Below are 24,379 nucleotides of genomic sequence, written 5' to 3'. Positions count from 1 at the left end.
CACACTTGCACCCGTTTCCTCTAAGGCTCCTGCAGCCGAAAATAATCTGTTTCCAGGGTACAAACCCAGCTCGTTCCCTAAATCCTAACGCAGAGAGAGTGGTGGGGGGAAGGGAAAGAAGAGTGAAAGGACCAACTACCAAAACTTTAACATAAATATTATTTGTGGGGAACTTCTGATGGAGAAAGGCTGCATGGTTTAGGCCAAGCACATCTGGTCAGAATAAGAAATAAGTCTTATAAAGAAATATCTGGTTTTCTGACCTGCTTGACTCCATGAGACACCGGACAGAAAGCAAATGTTTTCGTATGTGATTCCTCATCCCTTAGTCACTATATGCGTCATCATTAAATCTCTTTTTCAAAAATCTAATGAGCAATCATCCGTCACAAGTTGCGATCCTTTCAGGGGTAATCCCAGCTACGTTGCTTTGCATCTGCAAATGGCACTGGTAAAGTCTTTCCCTCTCAAAAGACTCGGGGTTTCTTTTTGTGCAAGTCAGTTGAGAAGAGGTGTTAATCCAACATAAGTCAACTTCAAGGAATTGCTATTAACGGGGCAAACAGTTACATGATTTTTTTTTTATTATTATTTTCTTCAGATAAGAAAAAGCCTAAATTCATTTCTATTTCAGATCTTGGCTAAGCATTGCCTGAACTGCTGTGCAGGCAAAATTCTTTCTCTGTCCCCTCCCTTCACCCACCCTATCCCCCAAACTTTCCAGTCAGCATTCCTAGTTACAAGGAGAGAAGTCTATCTCAGAAAGCTCATTAAAGATTTTCAAGTCCAGAACAAACTGCCATTTCTTTTGTCACACTGATCTCACAAGCACAAATAAACGTACATACTTGCAAAATAAAGTTAATAACAATTCAATAGTTCTTTCAACAGAGGCAATGCCAATGCGCCAAGAGCTTGTAAACCTATATGTGATGTCAGTGACATCTGAGGGCACCCTCTGTAAGAGTATTTTCTAAATCCTGAATCCATTTCAGGTGTGTTTTGTGCAGGAAACCAAATTGGTTTCAACTATAAAAACTATCCGGAATTCATGTTTGTGCTGGAATTAGGGAACAGAGAAGAGGGCAGGGAAAAGGAGGAGGGGAGGAAATGTTTCAAATTTTTTAGACTATTTTCTAATCTCCTCAGTAGCCCTCACTCATATGTGCTGAGAATGTAGTATCTATTGTTCACTGAAAACGCTTTTGTGTCTGTATGTCAGCAAAAGGGTCTAACAGTTTCTAACAGAGTTTACATTCCTTACTAGTGGTGATGTGTCTCCCCCATTGTTTTTCCTGCCTTATCCTGCCCATTCTTTCATTTTTTTTATCCCTCCACTCTTCTGTTACATTTTCCCCCTGCCCATTGTAGTTCTGCCACATACCTCCAACTTCCTCCTCTCCACAGATTCCCGCTCCTCTTTCCCAGCCGGTACCCCACAGCTTATCTCCAACCTTTCTGCTCCCGTACATAACCTTTCCTCCTTTATAAGGAAGGAGTGTGGCGCTCTAGTGAAACTATTCTCATTAACGTGGCCTCTCCTGTGATATGCCACGTTAGAACAAAAGGGGGATGACATTAGCCAGACCAAGTGACAAGAAAGGCCAGAGCTCCCTCCCCCCTTAAAGAAAGAAATGGAAGAGACAAAGAGTAAAGCAGGGGCAAAAGGATTCCGGACTCCTCAGCGTGGAGCCAGTTCCCTCACCCTGAGTTTTCTGGGAATAAAGAAGGTGCCCCAGTTTCTTATGTTGCGGTATACCCTAAAACAAGAATAATGCCAGTTTCTCTCCAGCCACCCTGTACACCCACCGCTGTCTGAAGTTCTGGTAAAAAAGAAGTTAGATTGCTCATTTTGAGTCCCAGACTGCCTCTAAAATAGCAACACATGAAGTTAAAAGCTACATTAATTTTCATTTGCTTCTAAAAAAACATTAGCTTTTCCATTAAAATACTTACAATTAATTTGCTGTGGATTTTTTTTTTTTTTTAAATCATGGAACCCTGGAACGTCTACTTTTTCTAATGCCCGCACCTTTCTCTCCCCAAGACATTGCATGTTCCTTTTTTCCTCCTTCTTTCAACCCACCGTGAGTAGAGTGTTTATTTAAACAATAACTCCAAGCTGTGTCCTGAGATAGCGTGAGAACTTCAGCCTTTCTCCAGCTCACATGCCCTGAGCCGTCCTTCAGTGTCTAAGAATCCACTTACGATCACGCAGGCAGGCACAGACCTTCCTTTGCAGGGGCAGAGCCAGACGGGGATATTTTTTTTCCAGCCTTTAGTTGCGCAATTTGCTCTTCACAACCAAAGGGAGGGAAGGCGGCTTCAATTCATCCCTCTGCAAATCCTCAGGACAGCCTGAAAAAATCCCAGAGAGCAGGAAAACCTCCCAGACCAGCAGCCCTACAGCCCCCTAACACAATCCCACCTGAAAATTTGATGTTCACAGGCGGGGAAGGCTACATTTAAAGTGGTTTCACATCTTATCTTTTTAGTTGAGACTTACTTACATGTGCACAAAATGCAGCCACGTGTAAAATAACGAAGTATCTTACATCTATAACATAATGCAAAGGATCTATAAGGGACAATCACAGAACGGTTACAGTTGGAAAGGACCATAAAGATCACCTAGTTCCAACCCCCCTGCCATGGGCAGGGACACCTCCCACTAGACCAGGCTGCTCACAGCCCCATCCAGCCTGGCCTTGAACACGTCCGGGGATGGGGCATCCACAACTTCTCCGGGCAACCTGTGCCAGCGTCCCACCACCCTGAGTGAAAAATCTCCCCTCTTTCAGTTTAAAACCATTACTCTTCGTCCTGTCGCGACACTCCCTGATAAAGTGTCCCTCCCCATCCTGCCTGTGGGCCCCCTTTAGGTTTTTGAAGGCTGCTGTAAGTTCTCCCTGGAGCCTTCTCTTCTCCAGGCTGAACAACCCCAACTCTCTCCGCCTGCCCTCACACCAGAGGTGCTCCGCCATGTTTCACACGCCTGTGCGTGTGTTCGTTCCCGCGGGGGGGGTACGTGTGCCACAGGAACCCGCTCTCCCGCCGGCTGCGGGACAAAGCGGCACAGCTCCCCTCCGGGGGTCCCGCACCGGCCGCCCAGCCCCTGCTGCCCCGGGAGGCCCCGGCGGGCCGCCGGGGAGGACGGGGTCGGGCGGCGGCTGCCTGAGGCGGCGGCCGCTCCCCACTAGCAAGGGCCGGGCCGGGCCGGGCCGGGCTGCTGCGCCGGGCCCTTCATCCTGGCGGGAAGGGAAGGAAGAGGAGGGGACGGGAAGAGCGGGGAGGGGAGGGGTCGGCCCGGCCCGGCCCGGCCCCGCCCGGCCCCGGGAGGCCGGGGCGGGCGGAGCGGGGCGGGGGCGCGGGCCGTGCCTGGCACCTGCGCGGCGGGCGGGGCAGAGCCCCGGGCGGCGCTGGGCGCGGCCCGTCCCGGGCCGTCCCTCAGCGGCTGAGCCGCGGCGCTGGGGAGGGGGAGGCGGCGGCGGCGGCGGCGCAACAGGTTCCCGTGCGCGGAGCGGAGCGGCGCTCGGCTGCGCCCATGGCCGGCCGCGGCCCCGCCGGCGAGCAGGGCTACATCCGCACCGTGCTGGGCCAGCAGATCCTGGGGGAGCTGGACAGCTCCAGCCTGGCGCTGCCCTCCGAGGCCAGGCTCAAGCTCTCGGGAGACCGGGCCGGGGAGGAGAAGGCGCTGCGGATCCATCGGCAGGTCCAGCAGACGCTGGCCAGGAAGAGCCGGGGCTCGCTGCACAACGGTGAGTGTCCCGGCCACGATCCCCGGCTGACGGTGGCGGTTTCGGCGGCGGCGGAAACACGGGAAGGGACTCCCGGGGCGGCGGCGGCCCCGGGGTGACACCCGGCGTGAGTCCCGAGCTGGCCCCGGGCGGCCGCAGCCGCCTGCCGCGGCTTCCCCGGCCCTGGGAGGTGCGGGGCCGCTCGGGTCACTGGCTTTTAGCGGGTTTGACGGAAAATCGTATCTCTGTCGCCTCTTCCCGTGCTCTTTTCCCCACCCAAGTGGATCAGAAGTTTCTCCTTCCTAAGCGCCGTAACTTGGGTGAGTGGTGGGGGCCGCTGTCCGTTCGTTCTGCCCTGTTCTTTGCCGTGCGTGGTACATACTGACCTCCGTCAATCCTTGCTTCCGAGACCGTACAGCCGGAAGGCCGGATCCATCAGGAAGGTCCACACAGTTGTGCCTTTTGCCCCAACGTGGGTCCGACTGCAGCCGCAGGCACCCACAAGGGTGACTTTGTGAGGTGCTGAGGGCTAAAGGCAAGCTGCTCCAGGGGTTTCGTAAATAAGTAAATTAAAAAAAAAAGCAACCCTTACCATGAAAACTTCAATCCTGTTTTTAAATAGGAAGATATGACTGCCTTACAGGGTATATACCCTGTCGCTCGGCTGCCCTTAAAGAAGCTGTCACCTTTTGTTTGCAAAAAAACTGTGAGCCAAAGGTCTTCAAAGTTATAATTGTACTGCACTCGTCTATCTTGTCAGGCAGAGGAATGTTTTCTTGTATTTCATCTGGCTTCCATCTAAAAAACACCTCGTGGCAAAAATGCATACAATGCAGACACAGACATACTCTGCTCAAAAAAGTTAAGTACACACATCGCATAAACAGGTATACGCAGCTGTGCAGCTACACATGCAAGTCCTTAGCTTGGCAGCTCTCATTTTAATAATGTTTCTAAACACTTTTTGAGCAACTTGATTTCTTTTTCTCTCAGTAGAGAGCCTGGGAAAAGCTTTTTAAGCAGTAGTTAATAAATGAGATGGTGTCATGAACCTGAGATCTTGTCTCTCATGCCATGCATAAAACACTGTGAAGACAAAGCTCCCGTCCTTCTAACTCATCTTAGCTTCTCTGGAATATATTAAACAGACCTGATGGATTTGGGGACAGTTGTCTTGGTTTGCTTTGTTTTTCTAAAGGTCAGGTATTTGAGCCCTTTTGATTTCCGAGACACCAAAACTTTAAAATTTCAGGGTCAGGAGTGGCAAATGTCATGTCTGTTACATGCATTGTTCATGCATAAAATGAACTTTTCTTCTTTCAAATGTATTTTTGTGCCTAACTCACCCTATACTTTTTAGTCCCACTACAAAACTCAGAAAAAAATAAATGGAACTGGAATGTGTTCCATATATTTATACATGTGTTTATATATATGTCATATATGCATGTATAATATTTGCACATGACAGCCTATCTAGCTCTCAAATATCTATAATGTGAATCAAATGTCTATCAGGTATTTAACATGTTGACTTTCAGGCAAAATATATGTATATATACGTGTGTATCCCAATGTGCTTTCGTCATAGACTGGCTCAAAATTTGACTATGCTTTGAGAAACATTTGAATTCTTCTATGTAGGGTGCTTTTTAAAAAAATTGCACTGTTTTACATGCAAAAACCTCACTTTCTCTGAATTATAACAGTTTTGTAGGTACATTCACCAAGGGTCCCATATCGTTGCTGTTGCGGGGAAGATGATACAAAGATTTAGAAGGAGCAGGAGCACGCCCCTGTGATATAATTGTCCTATCTGTAGGATTATTTCAGACCCTGTTCAGCAAGGTACTTAGCACATACCTAACCAGAGTATTCACATACAGGCCTAAAATTAGCCAAGCACATAACCACCGGGTATGAAAAATCAGTGGTAGCAAAGGTCTTACCCAGTATCATCTGTGCGTGCCCGTTTTTCCACTGGAACTGGAAGCTATGAAGCTGCAAGGAGTACTCTGGCAGGCAGCAAAATTTCTCCTTAAGGTTTCAAATTAAAGGTGGTTGCTTAGCCTTCCACATTACCTTTAAATGGAAAAACATATTTTTGCCTTCTACCCCCATATTGTTTGTTGGTTTATGCCCTTCCCTTCCCCTGCCCCCCTCTTTTTTGAGGGTGTATTTCTTCTTCTTTTTAACAATAGAAATTCAGGCCATCCTCAGATTTGAGGATTACAGCAGCTGCCGGATCACTGAAGTCATGTACTGCCCCAGCTCCTTTCAAGAGTTTGTCAAACATTCTTAACAGTTTTTCAAGCAGTAGTTTAACAACAGCTGCAACTTTTCCAGTTCATCCTTTGCTGAACCTTTATAAATTAAAGATTACGCTGCCCTGAAAAATTTTGAACAAATAAAGCAGCCATATCAGGTTTCTGAATGCTATTTAAAGGTGGAAATGAAATGGCAGATAGTTCACCCTTATCAAAGAAAAACGGCATTCAGAACCGTATACCTTAATGACTGGTGTTTTTCAGCGTGCATATGATGCAACAGTATTTATTATTTTATGTACACATGAGGAGTCTATTAAACTTTATACTGTTTATGAGTCCACTTGCCTCTGATCTTGTTCCGTTTGGATTTTGATTGGCTTTTTAAATTCATTTGTGGTTTTTCTGTTTCTTTAGTATAATCCCTGGGCTAGAGTCTACTACATCCTGTACATCCTTATCAGTTCCCCTGTAAAAAAAGAGGGCAGAACTGAGTAATATATCATAAAAAAGCGAACGGCCTGATGAACTTCTGTCTGTGTCTCTAACACAGGGTTTTATAAACACAATGTGTTCATAAAAAGCAGAATTAAAACTTATGTGATTTCCAAATCAACAGCATCAGATACAAGGCGGTTACAGTCAGAGCCTTATTTATTCTTCACATTTATTTATTTCCAAAATTCTTAGTAGTATTTTTTGTTAAACTTGCTTTTAGGGGTTTGCGGGGGTTTTCTATCCTCCGCCTTCTATTTTGCAGAATTCTAACCATTTTAACTGCTTCGTAGTGATTTTCTGTTTATGTCATGGTGGGAAAGGGAAGTAGAAAAAAATTCCTTGTTAGTGAGTTCCACTTTTTCTTGGTTTCATTAAATTCTTCACCTCTGCTTCCTGAGCCAGAAGAAACTTTCTTAAATTTGAGCGCTTGGGTAAATGTACTGACCAGTACAAAGTAAAAAACATTAGAAAAACTCCTTTGGGACCAGGCATGTACTGGCAGAGTGATGAAGGCGCATGATCAAAAAGAAGGCTCTTTGATCTCTAGATGAAGTGATTCAGTGAAGGTTTTGATATGCCATTCTTAAATGTCAGCATCTCAGTCCATCGTGGACTGGTGGAGTGGTGGAGTATAAAAAAGGATTAAAAGATGACAGTCCAGGAACACTTAGGAGTCTCTGTTGTGGATATAATCACCCACCTGCCCTGAGCAAGAGTGGACAATGAATACTTAGTAGGTGGGCACTCAGGGTGCATGAAAATATCACAGTCCTTAATAGACTTCTGCGTACAGAGAACAGCTACGTTGATGCCTGCAGTGGGGGGTTTAAACCAAAATTTGGCTTTGGTGGCAACCAAATACAAAAGCGTTGACAAAGACACAACTGAGAGTTAACACTGTACGTGGTTTAAGGGGAATTCCATACACCTAACTCCTTAATGGAGGGTAATTGTCTTTCTCATATATCATATGTCTTAGAGATGCCTCTTGTCATTATTATTTTTGAAAGCCAAGCAAACAGGAGATTGATCTCTCTGCAGCCATGGGCAGTGATTGCTGGCCTTTGGAGATGTTGGACCTGTCACGTCCAGGGGAGCAAAGGCAGCTCAAGAGGAGCATCTATGAAGACAGATGGGATTTTTTCCCGTTATCTGTACCGTCTCCCTCCTGACAGTGTAATTATTTTGTCAGATCTCAAAATTTTGTCATGATTGTTGCGATATGAGGTGATTTTTGTACAGCTTTTATTTTAGGCATGGAGAAGAGCGAAGGGATTTAGTTTTCCTCCTCCACTGATGGCATCCAAAGCGTTTCTGAGCTGCTTCAGTTTGTACTGACAGGGGAGAGGGGAGACTGTGATAAATGGTTCCACTCAATTGCCCACACATGGGTGTCTGCCGCTGTCTGAGATGCCTGAGTTTTCCAAAATACCCTCATGGGTTGACAGACATGATGCAGGGCCTGCAGGAAACCCATCCTTTTCTTGACTGGCTGCTGGAAATCAAGTGTGGTATCCTGTGGCCTCTCAAATAGCGTTTGTCCCCTGTGGATGAGTAACTGAATCGTGTGCATATTTTCTGCAGAGAGTGTTTTTGTGAGACGTAAAACACCAAGTCTCACAGTTAGAAGATATTAATCCTAATGTTAATGAACCCATAATATAAAATAAAATAAAATTTAAAAAATGGCTTTTCTTTCTTTCTTTCTTTCTTTCTTTCTTTCTTTCTTTCTTTCTTCTTTCTTTCTTTCTTTCTTTCTTTCTTTCTTTCTTTCTTTCTTTCTTTCTTTCTTTCTTTCTTTCTTTCTTTCTTTCTTTCTTTCTTTCTTTCTTTCTTTCTTTCTTTCTTCCTTTCTTTCTTCCTTTCTTTCTTCCTTTCTTTCTTCCTTTCTTTCTTCCTTTCTTTCTTCCTTTCTTTCTTCCTTTCTTTCTTCCTTTCTTTCTTCCTTTCTTTCTTCCTTTCTTTCTTCCTTTCTTTCTTCCTTTCTTTCTTCCTTTCTTTCTTCCTTTCTTTCTTCCTTTCTTTCTTCCTTTCTTTCTTCCTTTCTTTCTTCCTTTCTTTCTTCCTTTCTTTCTTCCTTTCTTTCTTCCTTTCTTTCTTTCTTTCTTTCTTTCTTTCTTTCTTTCTTTCTTTCTTTCTTTCTTTCTTTCTTTCTTTCTTTCTTTCTTTCTTTCTTTCTTTCTTTCTTTCTTTCTTTCTTTCTTTCTTTCTTTCTTTCTTTCTTTCTTTCTTTCTTTCTTTCTTTCTTTCTTCTTTTCTTTTTTTTTTTTTACCAGTGCACTGAGTGTGTAAGAACTGCATAATGATTTTTGTTTAATGTAATACTGGGCAAATCTGAAAGGTGTGAAAAACATGTAGATTTTTGTAGTAAGATAAAAATAAACTGAATGGAGCCTCACTGAGAGAGGCGAGTTTTGGTCAGATCACCTATTCTGCATCTCATAACTGATGGAAAGACAGCATTTTAGTTACCACTTTTTCCTTTGGCACACTGGCTTTTTGGCACAAATGAACAGGACACAGTAAATAAATATAAATTTTATGTCAACCTAATAGATCTACAGGTAAAATGCTAGCAAAATAATTTACTTATGTGGTAAGAGCAAGCAAGAGATACTGTAAGTGCAAAGTGAAATTCCATAACCTAACATATACTGTGTTTATCTCTGAAAGAGAAAAATAATTACTGATGGATAGTTTCACAGGGAGACTGAAGGTTAAAAAAAAGAGGACTACTTGAAGATAACTGAGTGTTGCAATTTCTGGTTGACTATATTTTGCTTTTGCAAAGAGAGAACTGTTAGATGTGTAGTTTATCTCCAACTAGTTAATGGACAGCCTTGTTATTTTAATTTATCCTCTTTTTTTTTCGTAAAGACAGGGAGTTACCTAAAACATGCACATATTACTTGCTCAAAGGACCTTTATGCCCTACGTAGATAAATAACTGAGAGTAATTTCTCACTAAGTAAACTGTACAAAAAATGCTAACTATAGAGAAACAGAAATGTGTATGTATGTATATTTAAAGCCCCACTATATGAAAGTACTTTAATAAGCAGCAGTGAATAAAGTGAATCTTTAAAAAGCAGGCACAGGCAATAGGCTAAGATGGAGTCTTATTGGGCACCTGACATTGTACATTGATATGGGAATTATATCACACAAACGAGACATTTATATGGATTTGTAGATTTTGGATGTCGGTGTACATTGGCAGGGTTTTTTTGCAGTATAAAACAACAGTTTCCCTTTACTGCATCCTCATGTACTTGGCTAACCCTTGGGCTATGGTAACCTTGTAATGTCACGAAGGAATTATTACAATCCAAATCATGAGTTTGACCAAGCTGCATCATTCCGCTCTCATGATGCAATGTTACCGTGAATGTGTCTTAACAAATCACCTGATATGTGTTTAAATCTGTCTCGCGTGGCCAAAATGAAAGAATTGGAAAGTATGATTAAATAAGCAAAATATCTGCAAAGTATGATTGAACTGGGCCTCAAGTTATTGCAGTCTGCTATTGTATTGTATTGTGCTATACACAAGTTTGGACTTATCCAGGTAGCTACGTGCTAGTGAGAATCATTCATAATTTTCTCTTGTTACATGAGTCTCTTGTTTATTTTCGTTGTTGCCAAGCCCTTTACTAACTACAGACACTAAGGATCAAGGATACAGGAGTCCTGAAGTTCCTAGAGGTACCCACGTGCCCCTAATGAAGCCTGGACCCCAACTGCACCAACTGAAAACCTCAGCTGCTTAGCACCCATACACCAGCTGCTTCAAAAATCCCAGCGGGCTCTTGCCTGGATGGTTTGGGCACCTGAATTCCCATGGGCATATGACTCCTATGATTTTTACAAATCGAGACTTCGTCAGTTTGACCAAGTTAATGATTGGTTCTTTAGACTTCTTTTCTGTATGTAGTATCTCAGGTAATACCTGCTATTTTGAAAATTCACGGCCAGTTAGCTTCTTTAGTGACCACTGTTATCTGTTCAGCCTAAACTTCTGCAGCACGCACTGGCCCCATTTATGACTGATTTGAGATGTATCTTGCTTTCAACTTCTGTTTCACCTCCTTAAACCTGTCTGTGTTATAACCTGTGTTATTTATATTCCTATATGCATATTCTGATAGCAACATGGGAATCTCATGAATAATTATTTCAGCAGTAACTGTTGCTTTAAAAAAAATTATTCATAGAAGCACTTTGTCTTTGAAAATGCATTGTATCAGTGAAAAAGAAACAGACTAAAGTTTTTGGTTGGTTTGTTTTTAACTAAAAGAAGAATACCGTTATAATGAAAGAATAAATCACAATGCACTGTTTTATTTTCAAAGCTGGGTCATGGAAAAAAAAGAATCAGAGCAGATACAGTGTAGATCTACGTTATTTGTAAGATCAGTGAACCTTTCAGGCGCAGATTTGAAGTGTCATTAAAAAACCCTACTTTACAGCATCATATGCCACGTGCCTCCATAAGCCGTGGAATTTGTTTGTGGACTTTTCATGCTCTTTGGGTGAAGCACTGAGGTTAGTGAAGCATTACTTGCTCCAATATATTATCATTAAACTAGCACCTAAGGGAGAAGAAACATCAGCAGTTGAGGCAGGCAACTATGAAATAAACAGTTTATACTCAGTGTAGGCTATTTATTTACGGTGCTACATTGTGAAAATTCCATCTGTAGGGTGCACAGTAACAGAGGTATATGCATCAACCCATGTTTCTCATCTACAATCTACAGCTGCAATATTTTAATTTATTGTATACTGTGCATGTTATAGTCAGCCTCTAATGTAAACCATACATATATATTCAAAGTGGTTACAGTAGAAAATAAGTGTTAGCAGCTGTTCGGTGATACCTTTTCTCAGTACTTAATAGTCTGTCATTATCTGGAATACTTAAAATATCAGGTTGCTATCTTAAAACATTTTTCATTAAATAGCTACATGAACAACAAGACTCCTAAAAGTTAAAAATATGTCTTAAGTAAAATAAATAGGAAACTGAAAAAATGGCTTTTGTCCTCAGAAAGCTTTGCTTCGCCATGTTTTGAATGTGATACACTGCATGCAAACCTCTCTCCATCATTTACCGATCTGATTTTCAGCTTATATATATTAGTGGCATTTCCCTAGTATTGTAAATCAACCTTTATAACAATATCATGTTTTGTTAAAATCTTACTAATATTAGTCTTTCGTTACAGGGAGTTTGCACCGTGCATCCAGCGTTCCAGAGCGTGTCTATAACATGGGAATTACTGAAAATGATTTTGTACCAAGAACCCCCTATGGTTTCTCTTATTATCAGTCAAACCAGGTGAGGAAAAGACGACAATGCATAAAAATCAATGTTATATCACATGCATAGTTTATCCGTTTTGTTAACACAAATAGTAGCACATAGATGGTGTTTCAAAGTTTGCTTACTCCCTTGTTTGCTTTTTAAAGCCTGATTTCTAGAAAAGGAGGTTTTCACAACTGAGATTTGTTAATGTTTTTCCCTCTTCTGGTGTCTTCTGAGCCCAATGGCTAAATTAAACCGAGTTGTACAGACAGGCTTTCTGCAATCCTGTTGATTTTGAATACCAGTTTTCTACCATTTTCTACCATCAGGGTAGAAAATGAAAAACGGTATTAACACTCCACTAAGGCAAAGGCTGTGACAGGTCAGATCTTTATCCATCCCACCAGGCAGCTGGTCCATCAGCACATTGGTAGCCCAAAGTGGTCAGATGCCACACTCACCCAGCTGAACAGTTGGAGTTTGCTAGAGGAAGTCCAGGTGAAGCTGATTCAGCTTGGGAACACAAATATTTATTTAATAGATAGCTGTATAAGTAGGGGACAAATCTTTCTTAATTTTAGATTACTCAAGAATGGCTTATTCTCATTAAAGGAAATAGCCCAGCTGCTGGCCAGTTAATGAAGCAGCTCTGGCTCTGTATGGGTAGAGTTAGAACCATTTACTTAAATACGTTTCCTTCTCTGTCCTCCTGTCCTCTGTTCTCGCCTATTATCCAGTCCTTAATATTTGATGTGAATCTCCTCTTTCTAGAAGAGAGCAACAAGAGGAAAACTGGAGGTGATATAGGAACCACAAGAAAATACTGCAGTTTTCCAGGCAGGAGAAAAAAAAATATTATTTAAAAAAAAAAAAAAAAAAAAACAAAAAAGGCAAGAGAGACTATTTGTCCTGTGTGAAAGACAGAAAAAGCCACAAGATCTAGTATTTCACAAAAGCATGAATTTCCTTATGCCCAAACAAAAGATAAAGATATCCTTGCAAAGCTTCTGTAGAATAAAGAGTTATATCCAATGATCTTTGCCTCAGCCTGCTAGATTCAGCGACCTTTACTCCGTTTGTGAGTTGATTATCACCCTCAGTAACTCCTCAACAGTGAAATTAAGGGATTTCAGTCTGTCCACTGTGCCTAAGTGCCTAAGGCACTGCTAAGCACTGTGCCTTCAGTTAATAACTTGTATAAGATTCTCAGTTTACCTTAAAAAATGCCGTTAATATTACAAAACTTTAATACAACATGGAAGTAGAATATAAGGGGCTTTCATTTATGGCTGGATTCCACTATATTTACGGATTTAAAAAAAAATTGGGCCATGACTCCTTTATTTCAAGGCCAGATAGTTTCCCAGGTTGATTTAGTTCTGGAAGGTCTTGAATAGAGTATGATGTGCAATTTAGAGCTTAAGAAAAAGGTAGAAAAATTGGAGAGGCCCCAGATAGCACCTAAACAGTAAGAATCTTGAAGACACAAAGAAAGGTTGAAGGAAGTGGGTTTGAGTTTAGAAAAGAGAAAATTATAAAACGAGATGATGATCCATTACTCTCTGTGCCTGTTAGGGACAGGAAAAGAAAAGTCATCTTAAATTGCAACTGTAGAATTAGGGAAACCATTGAGATGGTGAGATGGTCATTTTAGTTTCCTTGGAATGGCATGTAATCTCCTTCATTTTTAAGAGGTTAGGCAAACAGGGAAGGTGCTATCTCTTTTTACTAGATAAAGTAAAAAGCCCTCTTTTTACCACTACCACAAAATGAACAGGAGGGCTAAATAACCTTATATTAATAAGGTTAATATGCAGACACTTTAGTATATTATTTTTATGTCTGATATTAATTTTCTTCTATCTATTGGTCAGCCTTGAATTTAATTTTAGTAGCAGATGTGAGTGTTAATATCGAAGGATTTTCAAACTGAAACGAAAATCTCCGTCAATAAGCAGACTGTTCAGTACCAGGCGTAATTGACTTACGCACCTATTTTGAGTTTATGACAGAAGACTAGAGGCTTAGACTTTGTTTCCTAACGTTTAGACCATATTTCTTCCTGCCTTCGTTAGGCAGATACAAAGAAATGTTGCAGAATCCCATTTAATACACAATTTTGGTGATGTTCACATTTTGTTTTCTGATTCTGATAGCAGACCTTAGAATTTTTATCTTTACTTTTTTGGTTTGGTTTCTTTGCTATTAATCCTAAATGCTGTGATCTTACTGTGACTCCTGTTCTTTCATGCACCTGGAACAGGTCGCCTCACCATCCTCTTATACAAATGGCTGGGGGACGAGGATTACTTACAAGACAGTAGAAGAGAGAGGTCAAAGACAACCTCTGAAGAGACTAGAGGTTTCACCCCAACGAGGTCCTGAAAGATTGGCGTATGTGTCCAATGATTTTCACTATGACAGAGGGATTTCAACTGGATTCTCCATGAGGCATGGAGATAGCAGGAGACCCAGCGGGACTGTCCCACCAAGATATGCTCGGTCTGAGATTGTTGGTTACACTCTTCGTGATTCAGTGAACAGGGGACGCTCTTTTAAAAGACAATCCCACATGGAGACTGTTAATGATGCCCTCCTTGATGGTGCCTACCCCAGCCCAACTGTACCTCTGTACCATCAAGCAGGCAACAGTCGCAGTATGACCAACCTTTTGGAAAAAGAGAACTACCTGGCCTCGGGCAGTGCGATGGGACAAGTGAGATCACCAGTTGCTTCTCGTTTGGGGTCTCAAAACAGGCAATCTTTAAGGTCCAACTGGTACCAAACTACTTTCAGAAGCACGCAGACCAGGAGGGAAGCTTCCCAGCCAGCTTCAGTAACCAGTGTCGCTGCAGAAACAGATGGGAAGAGGATGCCATTGACAGCTGCTATGGCAGCAGCAGGGAGAAATTGTTTCCTGCAGAGCGAACAAGTCACCATCAATGGATCTCAGCTAGGGTAAGGACAATGCAGGACCTGCTTTGGTTCTGGGGTGTCACAGCTGAAAGGAACCTCTTTGTTTAAAAAGAGAAACTAAACTAACAGCTTATGGTTCGGCAGCCAACACAGTGTATGAAGTGTCAGTGCAGAGGATGCCGAAAGTAGGTTTGCTTTTAAAAAGCAACAGAGAAAAGGGAGAAGAAATGTACATGAATGTACACACTGCAGGGTCCACACCTCCTGCTCAGGCTTGGGACACCCTTTTGCCAGGAGTTAAGGAATTCTATAAGGAGACATGAACTAGTCACTGAGTAATTTACAACCTAATTCACAATACACAGTAATGTGTTGCCAAATTTTGTGCTCAGAAGAGGCCGCATGATTTCAGCACCAGTTCTCACAAGAATAGATCAGAAATCTACCAGTGAAGCAGCTTTTGGCAGATTGACAGTTTCCAGTTAAAAATCCTTCGTGGTTTTTAGTTTTTATAAACGAAAAAAGCTTTTATAAACTTCAGTTAAAACACAGGCAGAAATTTCTCTTAGCTCTGTAGCACCATCCATCCCTAGAACAAATATGAACTGCTCTGAATCTCAGGACCCCAGTGCTTCTCACTGCCGTGAGATCCTACATGCTCTGAGGACGCTATCTTAATCTGAAGCCCTGTTAGCTCCATGGCAGAAATTCCCAAAGCTACCCCTAGACTTCAGGAAAATTGTTTAACATCTTAGAAGCATTTGGGCTCTTTTTTCAAAATTGCTTCTTTTTCCCCTGAAATTCCCTTCCAGAGAAGATTTCAGAATGTCTAAAATCGGTCCCATTTTCAAAAGAGAAAATTTATCAGTATTAAAATCCCCCTCAGGAGTGAATATTTTTTTCATTTTAGAAAATTCTGATTGTTTCCAGAGCTCCAGAACAAACCACTTGGTAAACAGGAGATGGTTACTTGCACTGTTTACTGTGGTTTGTGGTGTTGTTTCGTAATCCAAATAGGATCCCGAGGTTTCTTATGTAAGTTAATCATGGTGTAATTTATAACAGTGTTATTAAGAAATGTCTCCTTTTTCATAACTGGGTAGCCGTTAATTTCATTTTTCTGAAGGCCACCTTTCTTTTTCTAAATTTGCTGCTGTGTGAGATGAGGCATCATCTGATGTCACTGCTACGTACAGGTCAGGCATTTTCTGTTGTCAACTACATGTTTTGCGGTAGGACTAGATTTACACAGACATACGGTCTTGTGCCCACATCCGATCTGGATTGAAATTTTCACCTCTGGGTGATGCAGGGGTTAAGAGATCTGGTATGAATGATGTGACTCTTAAGTATTCAGTCTTTACAGCAAGTGAGTCCAGAAAAAAACATCTGAGAGCTCACAAAAAGCTAAAGAATTTGGAATAGTGGTGTTAAAAATAGGTACCTGGGAGGACTTTGTTTCCCAGTAATACAATTTCCAAACAGGCATATGTCCCATTGACTTAATAATTTACTTTAAGCACATTCTTGTGTGTGTTTCTGAGCCACAACCAGCAATTTTGATATTTAATTTTGTGTAGGAGCAATTTTGGTTCTTCTTTCGCAGGTGCAGACACTAGAGTCTGGTTGTCTGCCTGCACAAACATCAACCAAAGTGTTTTTCAAAGCTGCAGATGTAAACATCTATGTTCAGTCATTGTGCAAGTGGTTTGCTTGAGACCATGCTGAACTCCAGGTGGAAGATTTGTGACCTAATGGAAATCTTTTTGACAGCTTAATTCCTTAAATGCCAGTTTTTAAGCTCAGTTTTTGCTGGAAATTACAGAGGAAAACAATTGGAAGTGCTGTGAAAGCTTCTAAAGTTCCTTTTGCAGATGTGTACAGATTTTGTTTTTCTCAGTACTTCTGGCTATTTAATTTACTTGTATATATCTTGTTTGGATTTTCAAATATCCGAGGTTCTACTTTAGTTTCATAGCTAGGTTTTTAGAGGAGTGAGGGTCTCTCTGTTCTACCCAAAGTTTAAAAAAGTCTCTGTAAAATATGTTAGTGAAGAGCGTGGTGAAAAGCAGCATGTAAGATACAATTCAACAAGAGATGTGCGCCACTAGAGTCTTAAATGACGAGGAAGAAACAATAGCCATTTTAGCAGACTGAAGTCAGTTATTTGTTACATATGGTTATGTACTACGATGTGTATGATATCCATATACATTATTACTGTTTTCAGACATCTAAAATACAGATTTAATAACTCCCCTTGTAATTCTTGTCGCTGGAAGGGCTTGGTGCAGAAGTCCTGCTTCGGTTGTATTACATTCTGGTTCATCCATATCTCACTACTGCAATTTACTGTAGTGTTTGAAATGTAACAGATGGCATTTTGCTTTGGGTTATACACTGCTGTCAAATCAGAGATGTTTCAGATCATTCCCCTAGTTGTTCAATAATTTCTTCTGTCAAAACTTCTCAGTTTAAGAAGTTAGTAGAGACTTCCACATTTCTTGCTATTTCCCATTTTCTTTGTTTTTAAGCTTGCATTATCTGATACATTGCTCCCTTACCTGTTGCAAAGGGAAAAGACACACCTGTTTTCTGAGTAATTTGGTTTTTCCAGACATCTGTCCCTTTGTATATAAATCATAATTTTGGTCTTTCCAAGATTGATTAAGAGGGTGTAAAATAGTTGTGTAATGTTAAAGAGAAGTAGTGGACTAACTGTGTATGGTATTTGAAAGGTATATAAAAGCATTTTCAGACTTCCTGTAGAAGAATTAGCCCATGCTATGAAATCAAAGGTGAAAAATCAGAGTATGAGATGCTATCTCTGTATCTTCTGGTAAAGTGAAGCAGTTAAAATCATCCTTATATTAAGGGCTTAGGAGAGAAAGAGATTCAACCTGAAGCTGTCTGAGAAACAGCTGCTTGCAGCATCTGACCTCTAAATGTGCTGAGAGCTGTCACAAAATGATTAGACAACATACTGTATATATCTCAAAAATGTTATATTCTGGCAATTAAGGGGAAGTCAGAACCTGTCAAAGCATTGTTCTGCTTAAACACCATTGCCTGAATGTCCGTTTGTTTGTTGTCATTACACAGGCTAATCAGCCACCTGGCTATTAAGTTTGCCTGTAAATGTTTTGAGGGTAGGATGGAATCATTGCATCAAATCCGGTGAATGGCAGGCTGCTCTCAGTCTCAGTGCGGATCTACACACCCAGCATTTAGAAATTTGGCCTGTGGTGGTACATGCGTTTATCTCAGCCTGGCAGCGGCTGCTGATGGACCTTTACTGCTCTGGGACATCTTCAGCATCCTGAGGCTGGGTTCCCACGTAGGTTCTCTGGTGTCCCATGAGGGATCAGCTCACGCAGCAATCTTGACCTTGGAAAGTGCACGGACAGAGTCCTTCTCTGCTGTTGGTCACTGAAATGACTCCCAATTTCATAGATTGGAGATGTCCACCACTTTATAGAAGGCGAGTGAATTCGGTTAAAGGGCTGCAAAGTTATTGCAGTGACTAACAAGCAAGGCATGCTCACATGGACACATGCATAACATGGTCAAAAAATCCTTGTTGATTTAAGAAACCTGACAAAAACCCAAGCTTGAAAAGCCTGTTTTGCTGTTCGACTTAGAAGAAAGTAAGAAGAAATATGATCTGTCTTTTTTCCATTACTCATTGTTCAAGACCTTTAAATAGTTTTCTGATCAGTACTTTAGACTTGCAACTTAGGGTAACTTAGTAGCTACTTTGTTTAAATTTGGGCTGAAGTAAACTCTGAAAGTCTGGGAGCTGTAAGCATTGCCAGAACAGAACGCAGGGCGCTAGAGATATCAACCATAGTTCTAATTTCACTTTGATTTAACTTCTCCATTGACATCCTCAACACGCCATCCCTGTCATTTCATCTTTGTCTTGCACAAGCATGCCTCAGCATCTATACATGCAGCATATTTGCTCAAAACACTAATTCAGAGGAGGGGAGAAGGCAAGAAATAACATGATTTATACCAAAGGGAAATATAAAGGCAGGTGGAAACCCCAGGGTACGGGAGTATAATTTCATTTGCAACAGGTGCATCAAAATTGTTCTTCATTTTTTTGCTGTCCTTGCAGCCATACTAATTGTCTTTCGCCATAGCAAAAGCAAGCAGCAAATGTTGATTTACAGTGTAGCTGACGGGACAAATTCCAACAAAAACCACTTTTTTCTCGGAACTCATGAGTTCATCATAAGTATTTTGGGGAAAAGAGTCCGATTTCAATACATTGGAAAACTTTGAGAAATCTGCCTGATTTCTGCCTGGTTTGTCTGCCTCTGCAGCCCGTTCTGGGCAAACGTGGACTTCCAGGCTTCTTCACTCCTGCCAGTCCATTATTGAGACAGTCTCAGAGCTGTCAAAATTTTTGATTTTAGATGCACATACTGAGATGATTATCAAGTAAGCCATTCTGATGCCGGTAGCTCTGAGGCAAGGATTTATTGCCAATGACTACTTGTTTCACGGTGGTTCACAGAACTCCTCTCTTATCCCTGTCTAGCCAACCTGGAATCTGGTTCTACAAAATTATTTGGTTTTTAAAAAAACATAGAGTTCTTATTATTTTGTCCACTTTTTTGTTGCTGTTTTGTTTTATCCTTTTTTTTTCCTGGGTGGAAAGTATTTGAAACAAAAAGTGAATTAAAAGGCTGGGGAATATAACTACCTGTCCCAGAGATAATGCACCCGATTGTGCTATGAATTGTTTTATGTTCCATTTACTGAGGAAAAAATGGGTCTAGTGACCTCTCTTTCCAATTTTTTAAATGGCTGTCTCACACAATTATCATTCAAGCAACCATCCTGGAAGTTGGGACCAAAATGGCCACGCATAGTTTTAGTCCTACCACAGGCAATGGACATAATTGGTTTACTGAGTGGTGTTTTTATTTTGTCCCACCTGAAAAAAAGGCTTTACCCATCTATTTCAAACTAGATCAACTTCTATAAGCTTGAAAAAAAGCAGGTCCTGACCCCTACATGTGTGTAGTCTGGGGACTGAGAAACCAAAGAAAGGCATGAAAACAATTATAAAAAACCAATCATCACATTACTGAGAAAAACATCAAGGTATCTTCATGATAAGTAAAAGACACTCTAATTTGGTTATGGCCTTCTTTGGATCTTAATCTTTCATCCACTTATCTTTTCATTTTGTTTTGATAACTTGAAGCGTGGCTTGCTTTGTCCAGAACCTCTCATTGTTGCAACACTTCCATTTATGATTTTCTCTTTGCCTAGAATATTGGTATCTAATATAAAAGTATAAAGCTTTTATAATATTTTCTGTTAGTGGAAAGGGAATAATTTTCTAATAAAAGCTAAAGTTACTTGAAAAGTACACAAATCCTGATATTAAAAGAAATTTCACAGGCTAAACGATGATTTTTCTGCAGTCTTGCTTCACTATATTTCCTCTGTCTATATTTTTAAGGAGCCCAGAAGGGGAGATGACTCTGGAGCGTGCAGTGAGCATACTGAGGAGTGAAAATACCCAGTCCACACCTAGGATTCTCGCTGCAGTGACTTTCATACAGCATGAGTGCTTCCAGAAAGCAGATGCCAGAAGAAAAGTAAGTAATTATTTTTATGCCAGTTACAATCAGGTAGGGCAAATTACTTTCTATACTGTATGCCAACATGAAAAAAAAAAAAAAAGACACTCCAAGAAACCTTGTAGGATGCTGTTGTTGAATATTTTCCCTGAAATATGCTGGTGCTTTTTGCTGCAGATTCTTTTAAATCCATGGAATGGCACTGGTCTATGCAAGCAAAAATCTGGTCTTTAGCATTTTGTGATAGGAGACATAGAAATACAGGGTAAGAATCCATCCAGACCATCTGTAATTACAGATATTTATGACCAACTTTTAAAAAATCCCATTGATTAGGATCCCACAAGCTCCTGCAGGCAGGCAAAGTGCTTTACTGGCCTTACCAGTTATTCCTAAAACTTAAATCTCCCTTTTGCAAACTGAGTTGATTCATGGATATGGAGAAAGGTATCTTTTTTTCTGTCCCTCTTTAATGATTTTTCTTATGTCTTAAGGCTGCTAAGTGTATACCCACTTAATCTACTCTTTTCCAGGCTAAACGAACATAGTTCTTTCATACTTTATGAGTAAGTCATAGGGCCTGAACTTTTTGTCTACGTAATTGCCTCTGTCTCTCTTTTTTGACTGGCATTTTTACACTGATAGTACAGAAATATCCCAGAAAAGAAAACTCTAGGAGTACAGTTATCCAAGCTTCAGGGTTTGCTAGGACTGCACGAAACGCTAATAGAGTGTATGAATTAGCCAAACTGGTAAGGGCTTATTGGGTCTGCACAAATGCATTAATACATTGTTTGGATTAACCAAATTTTGTAAGTCTCCTCCAAGAGACTTGTTAAGTCTTTTGAAAGTTTTTTGAATATTAAAAACATTTTCTTCCCCTTCTCTTTAAGTTTCACTATCAAACACAATTATGGCTCTCTTGCTGAACGGTTCTGTACATTGATGCGTAAGGTTGTTTTTTTTGTTTCAGCCTTTTAAAAAAAATTACTTACACCTGCTTTGTTTCATAATTTGCTTGGTATTATTCATACGTAATCTCAGCCTTAACTCCATACTCATGTATATGCAGTCCGGTTCAGTGACAGCCAAACATCACTCAGTCCTTTGGTAGTTTTAACTTGCTTCGCAGTAGATCAAAGTCTGTTTTGGAAAAAAACACCAGCACAATTAGCACTGAATGTTTGGAGGTGGTTTATTATTCAAACCTCTCTCAGGCAGCTTCCCTGAAAAACAAGTGGATGAGTAAAAGAGTTCAAAGTGGAGCAGTCAGCCTGAAGCCGCCTTCTCTTTTCCTGTCTATCCCACATATCCTAGTGGATGTTTTCTGTTTGGTACCCATCAGACTTGTTCATGTTGGCATTGTCTTCTTGTTTCCCCTTTTCAGTCTTTCAACCTACACTCCTTTTCTTTGTCTCCCAATGCTTTGTTCCCCAATACCTGGTAGTCTGCAAGTCTAGTGACTTTTCTTTTTCTTGTGAACTCGTAGTCTTACAGTATTTTGGTGAATTTTGTCTACCAATGAAAATTTAGACAGACCAATCAATAGTTTTTGTAAATTCTCCTCTGCATATTAGGTCAAAATAGCATCATTTCCTTTACAAGAGTTATAAATCACTTAGAATTACCAACAGAAAGTCTGCATGAAACCAACCAGTTATGGTATCGGTGTCAAAAGGGCTTATCCACTGTAATAAAATAGGTCCATGCGCCTTCAGCATGTTCTATGCTCCATTTACCTCAATGTATATATTTGCGTGTTTCATTCTGTTAGCATCTAGTTGACTGTTGAATCAGGGGAATCAGGTCAGCAGCGCAGCAGCAAGAAACTGTGCCTTTTGTACAACAGAATCAGAGGAAAGGCAGGCAGGCAGTGAGGGGTGCCAGGGCATGACAGGCAAAAGGCTTTGTTACATTTCATTTCTTCGTGTGCCCAACACCTGTCGGCCATATTGAGTTCTTTTTGTCATCAAACTCTGGACTACTCAAAACAGTCGTATCAGATTTCTAAGTCTTTCACATGCTGTTGGTTCTACACAAGGATGAGTTTGTCCACAAAACCATATGGCATTTTGAGATGCTGGAGGAAACCGTCCTGAATTGTAGATGAATGTAAGGTATTTTCCATAGCAAACTCATTCCTAAATGAGCCAAGGCTTGCTTGTGCCACATCACAGCTCATATGGGATTCATCATTTGCCACAACATGTAGAACTTGGAAACTCTTTGTTTCCATACAGCTGCTGTAAAGTAACATCTTCTTAATTCTTCATTCATTTGGGGCCAAAACCTCATTTTCTAAAGAATTAGACACTGAAGATTAGCCTTTGTTAAATGTGGGTGGTTCAGTAGTTAACTAGCTTACAGTGTTTAATGGTCTACATTTTGGAGTTTACTAGTTTACTGTTTTTTTCCTCAGTATGACACAGACGAAAAGTACTAAGTGAAATGTATTCTTATTCAATACACTTTCAATACATGCACAGAAATTAACAGAGAAAAATATTGTCTTTCCATCAGGCCGACTGCTGAGGGAAAAAAGCGAACTTGCCACATGAGGAACATTTTACATCCAGAAATCTCAAAGCAGTTTATAAATGTTCCAGAATTAAATCTCAAATATCCATTTCACCAACATGGAAGCTAAAATACAGAGCAATTAAATGTCCTGTCAGAGAGTACAAACCTGCAGCAAAGCTGGAAGAGATTTAGTTTCATTCTCTTACATTAATTATTAAAATATGATGCCTCTCTTAGTTGTGGATTTTAACTATGACTCATATGAAACCCCAGAAATTAAGAGTCATGTCCAAATGATTAATGAGCTGTGCTTAAAGTCTTTCAAATAGGAGCAAACGAAAAAAGTCCCTATGACTATTTAAAGGCTTGCTGAGGCGGGGACAGTTTGTCATTTACGGTATCTAACTATGTCTTGTTTTCCTCACAGGTTTTCTCCCTTGGTGGTATCCCCAAACTTTTACAGCTTCTTGACCTTCAGAATGAGGACATTCAGCGGGCAGCATGTGGTGCTCTGAGAAACCTGGTGTTTGAGGACAACGACAACAAACTGGAAGTGTCAGAGCAGAAAGGGATCCCACTCTTGCTCCGAGTACTCCGACAGACCAGGGATGTAGAGACTAAAAAGCAAATAACAGGTAGTGTTTTCTGTGCAGTCAAGCATGGAGTGCTTTAAGTAGCGCACAAGCTTTCCATGTGAGGTACCTGATTGTTTACTTAGGCCAACGTTTAGTGACTAAATACAAGAGCTCCTTGTCTTGTATTGTCACCTATTGTCCTTGTCACCTATATATAGGTGACAAAAAATGTCACCTATTCTAAGCTCTTCCCTTAGGGTGAAATTCCAAGGTCCTTACTCAAGACCGGTCCTTAAGAAAGTAAGAGGACACTAGGAACTGCAACGTCCCCTCCTAAAGTTTCTTCAGAAATGACATGAGTCTGTTTGCAGGAAGCTTAAAGTCCTTGATACACCAGAAAAGAAAGTGAGTCTCCAAATAGCAATCTCTTTAGAACCATCTTGGTGAGCAGTGATTGGAGCAGTCTCACAGGTGTGTGGGAATGTAAGTAATGCCCACTCCTTACTAAGCAGCTCAGCCCTCGCTTTTCGACACTATGCTGCCAGCGCATACTGGCAGTCTTGTTGAAGACTGTCCCCTGAACTGTCAGGCACTGGGGATAGAAAGTGGGTGTCATACTCCCCACAAAACCTACTGCCCCAAATTTCTGCTCTGAGCTCTCTCACTCCTAGCTCTTTACGCCCCAGAGTCTGTCTTCTCATACCTGTGACAAGCAGAAAACACTGCCACAGGTACACCGTGCTTCTTTTCCGTGTGCAGGGAAGAGAATCCCCGCAAGACATCCATTTGACTGTAAAGATCATACAGCACCATCAGTGGAGTGACTTGCATTCTGGATTCAGTCTTTGCCAGGCTTATGTTCTTATCCTTTTATTTCCAATGTCCTTGAGGAAGAACTGTTAAAAACGAGTAAGGCCCATTGCAATTTTGAAGGAAGAGCCCATTGGGTCAGAAA

At 41.1% G+C, this 24,379-nt stretch overlaps 1 protein-coding gene and 1 long non-coding RNA gene across 3 annotated transcripts in view; one reads left to right on the top strand and one right to left on the bottom strand.

Annotated features, from left to right (window-relative positions):
- The window catches only part of LOC134508246 (uncharacterized), a 37,743-nt gene extending 36,279 nt beyond the window's left edge, over positions 1–1,464 (bottom strand). The window contains exon 1 of one of the 2 annotated variants that reach the window (XR_010069022.1): positions 1,385–1,464. This is a non-coding gene — a long non-coding RNA (uncharacterized LOC134508246). The remainder of the gene's footprint in view (positions 1–1,384) is intronic. The other variant, XR_010069021.1, reaches the window with a different exon arrangement.
- Positions 1,465–3,427: 1,963 nt separating this feature from the next.
- The window catches only part of PKP2 (plakophilin 2), a 47,077-nt gene continuing 26,125 nt past the window's right edge, over positions 3,428–24,379 (top strand). The window contains exons 1-5 of the mRNA XM_063319540.1: positions 3,428–3,758; positions 11,731–11,843; positions 14,074–14,768; positions 20,209–20,347; positions 23,277–23,484. Coding sequence (XP_063175610.1) covers positions 3,545–3,758; positions 11,731–11,843; positions 14,074–14,768; positions 20,209–20,347; positions 23,277–23,484 — 1,369 coding nt within the window. The 5' untranslated portion in view covers positions 3,428–3,544. The remainder of the gene's footprint in view (positions 3,759–11,730; positions 11,844–14,073; positions 14,769–20,208; positions 20,348–23,276; positions 23,485–24,379) is intronic.

This window comes from Chroicocephalus ridibundus, chromosome 1, assembly GCF_963924245.1.
Source record: "Chroicocephalus ridibundus chromosome 1, bChrRid1.1, whole genome shotgun sequence".
Lineage (NCBI taxonomy): Eukaryota > Metazoa > Chordata > Aves > Charadriiformes > Laridae > Chroicocephalus > Chroicocephalus ridibundus.
Note: the sequence above shows the minus strand (reverse complement) of the source record. Positions and strands in the feature narration are given on the sequence as shown.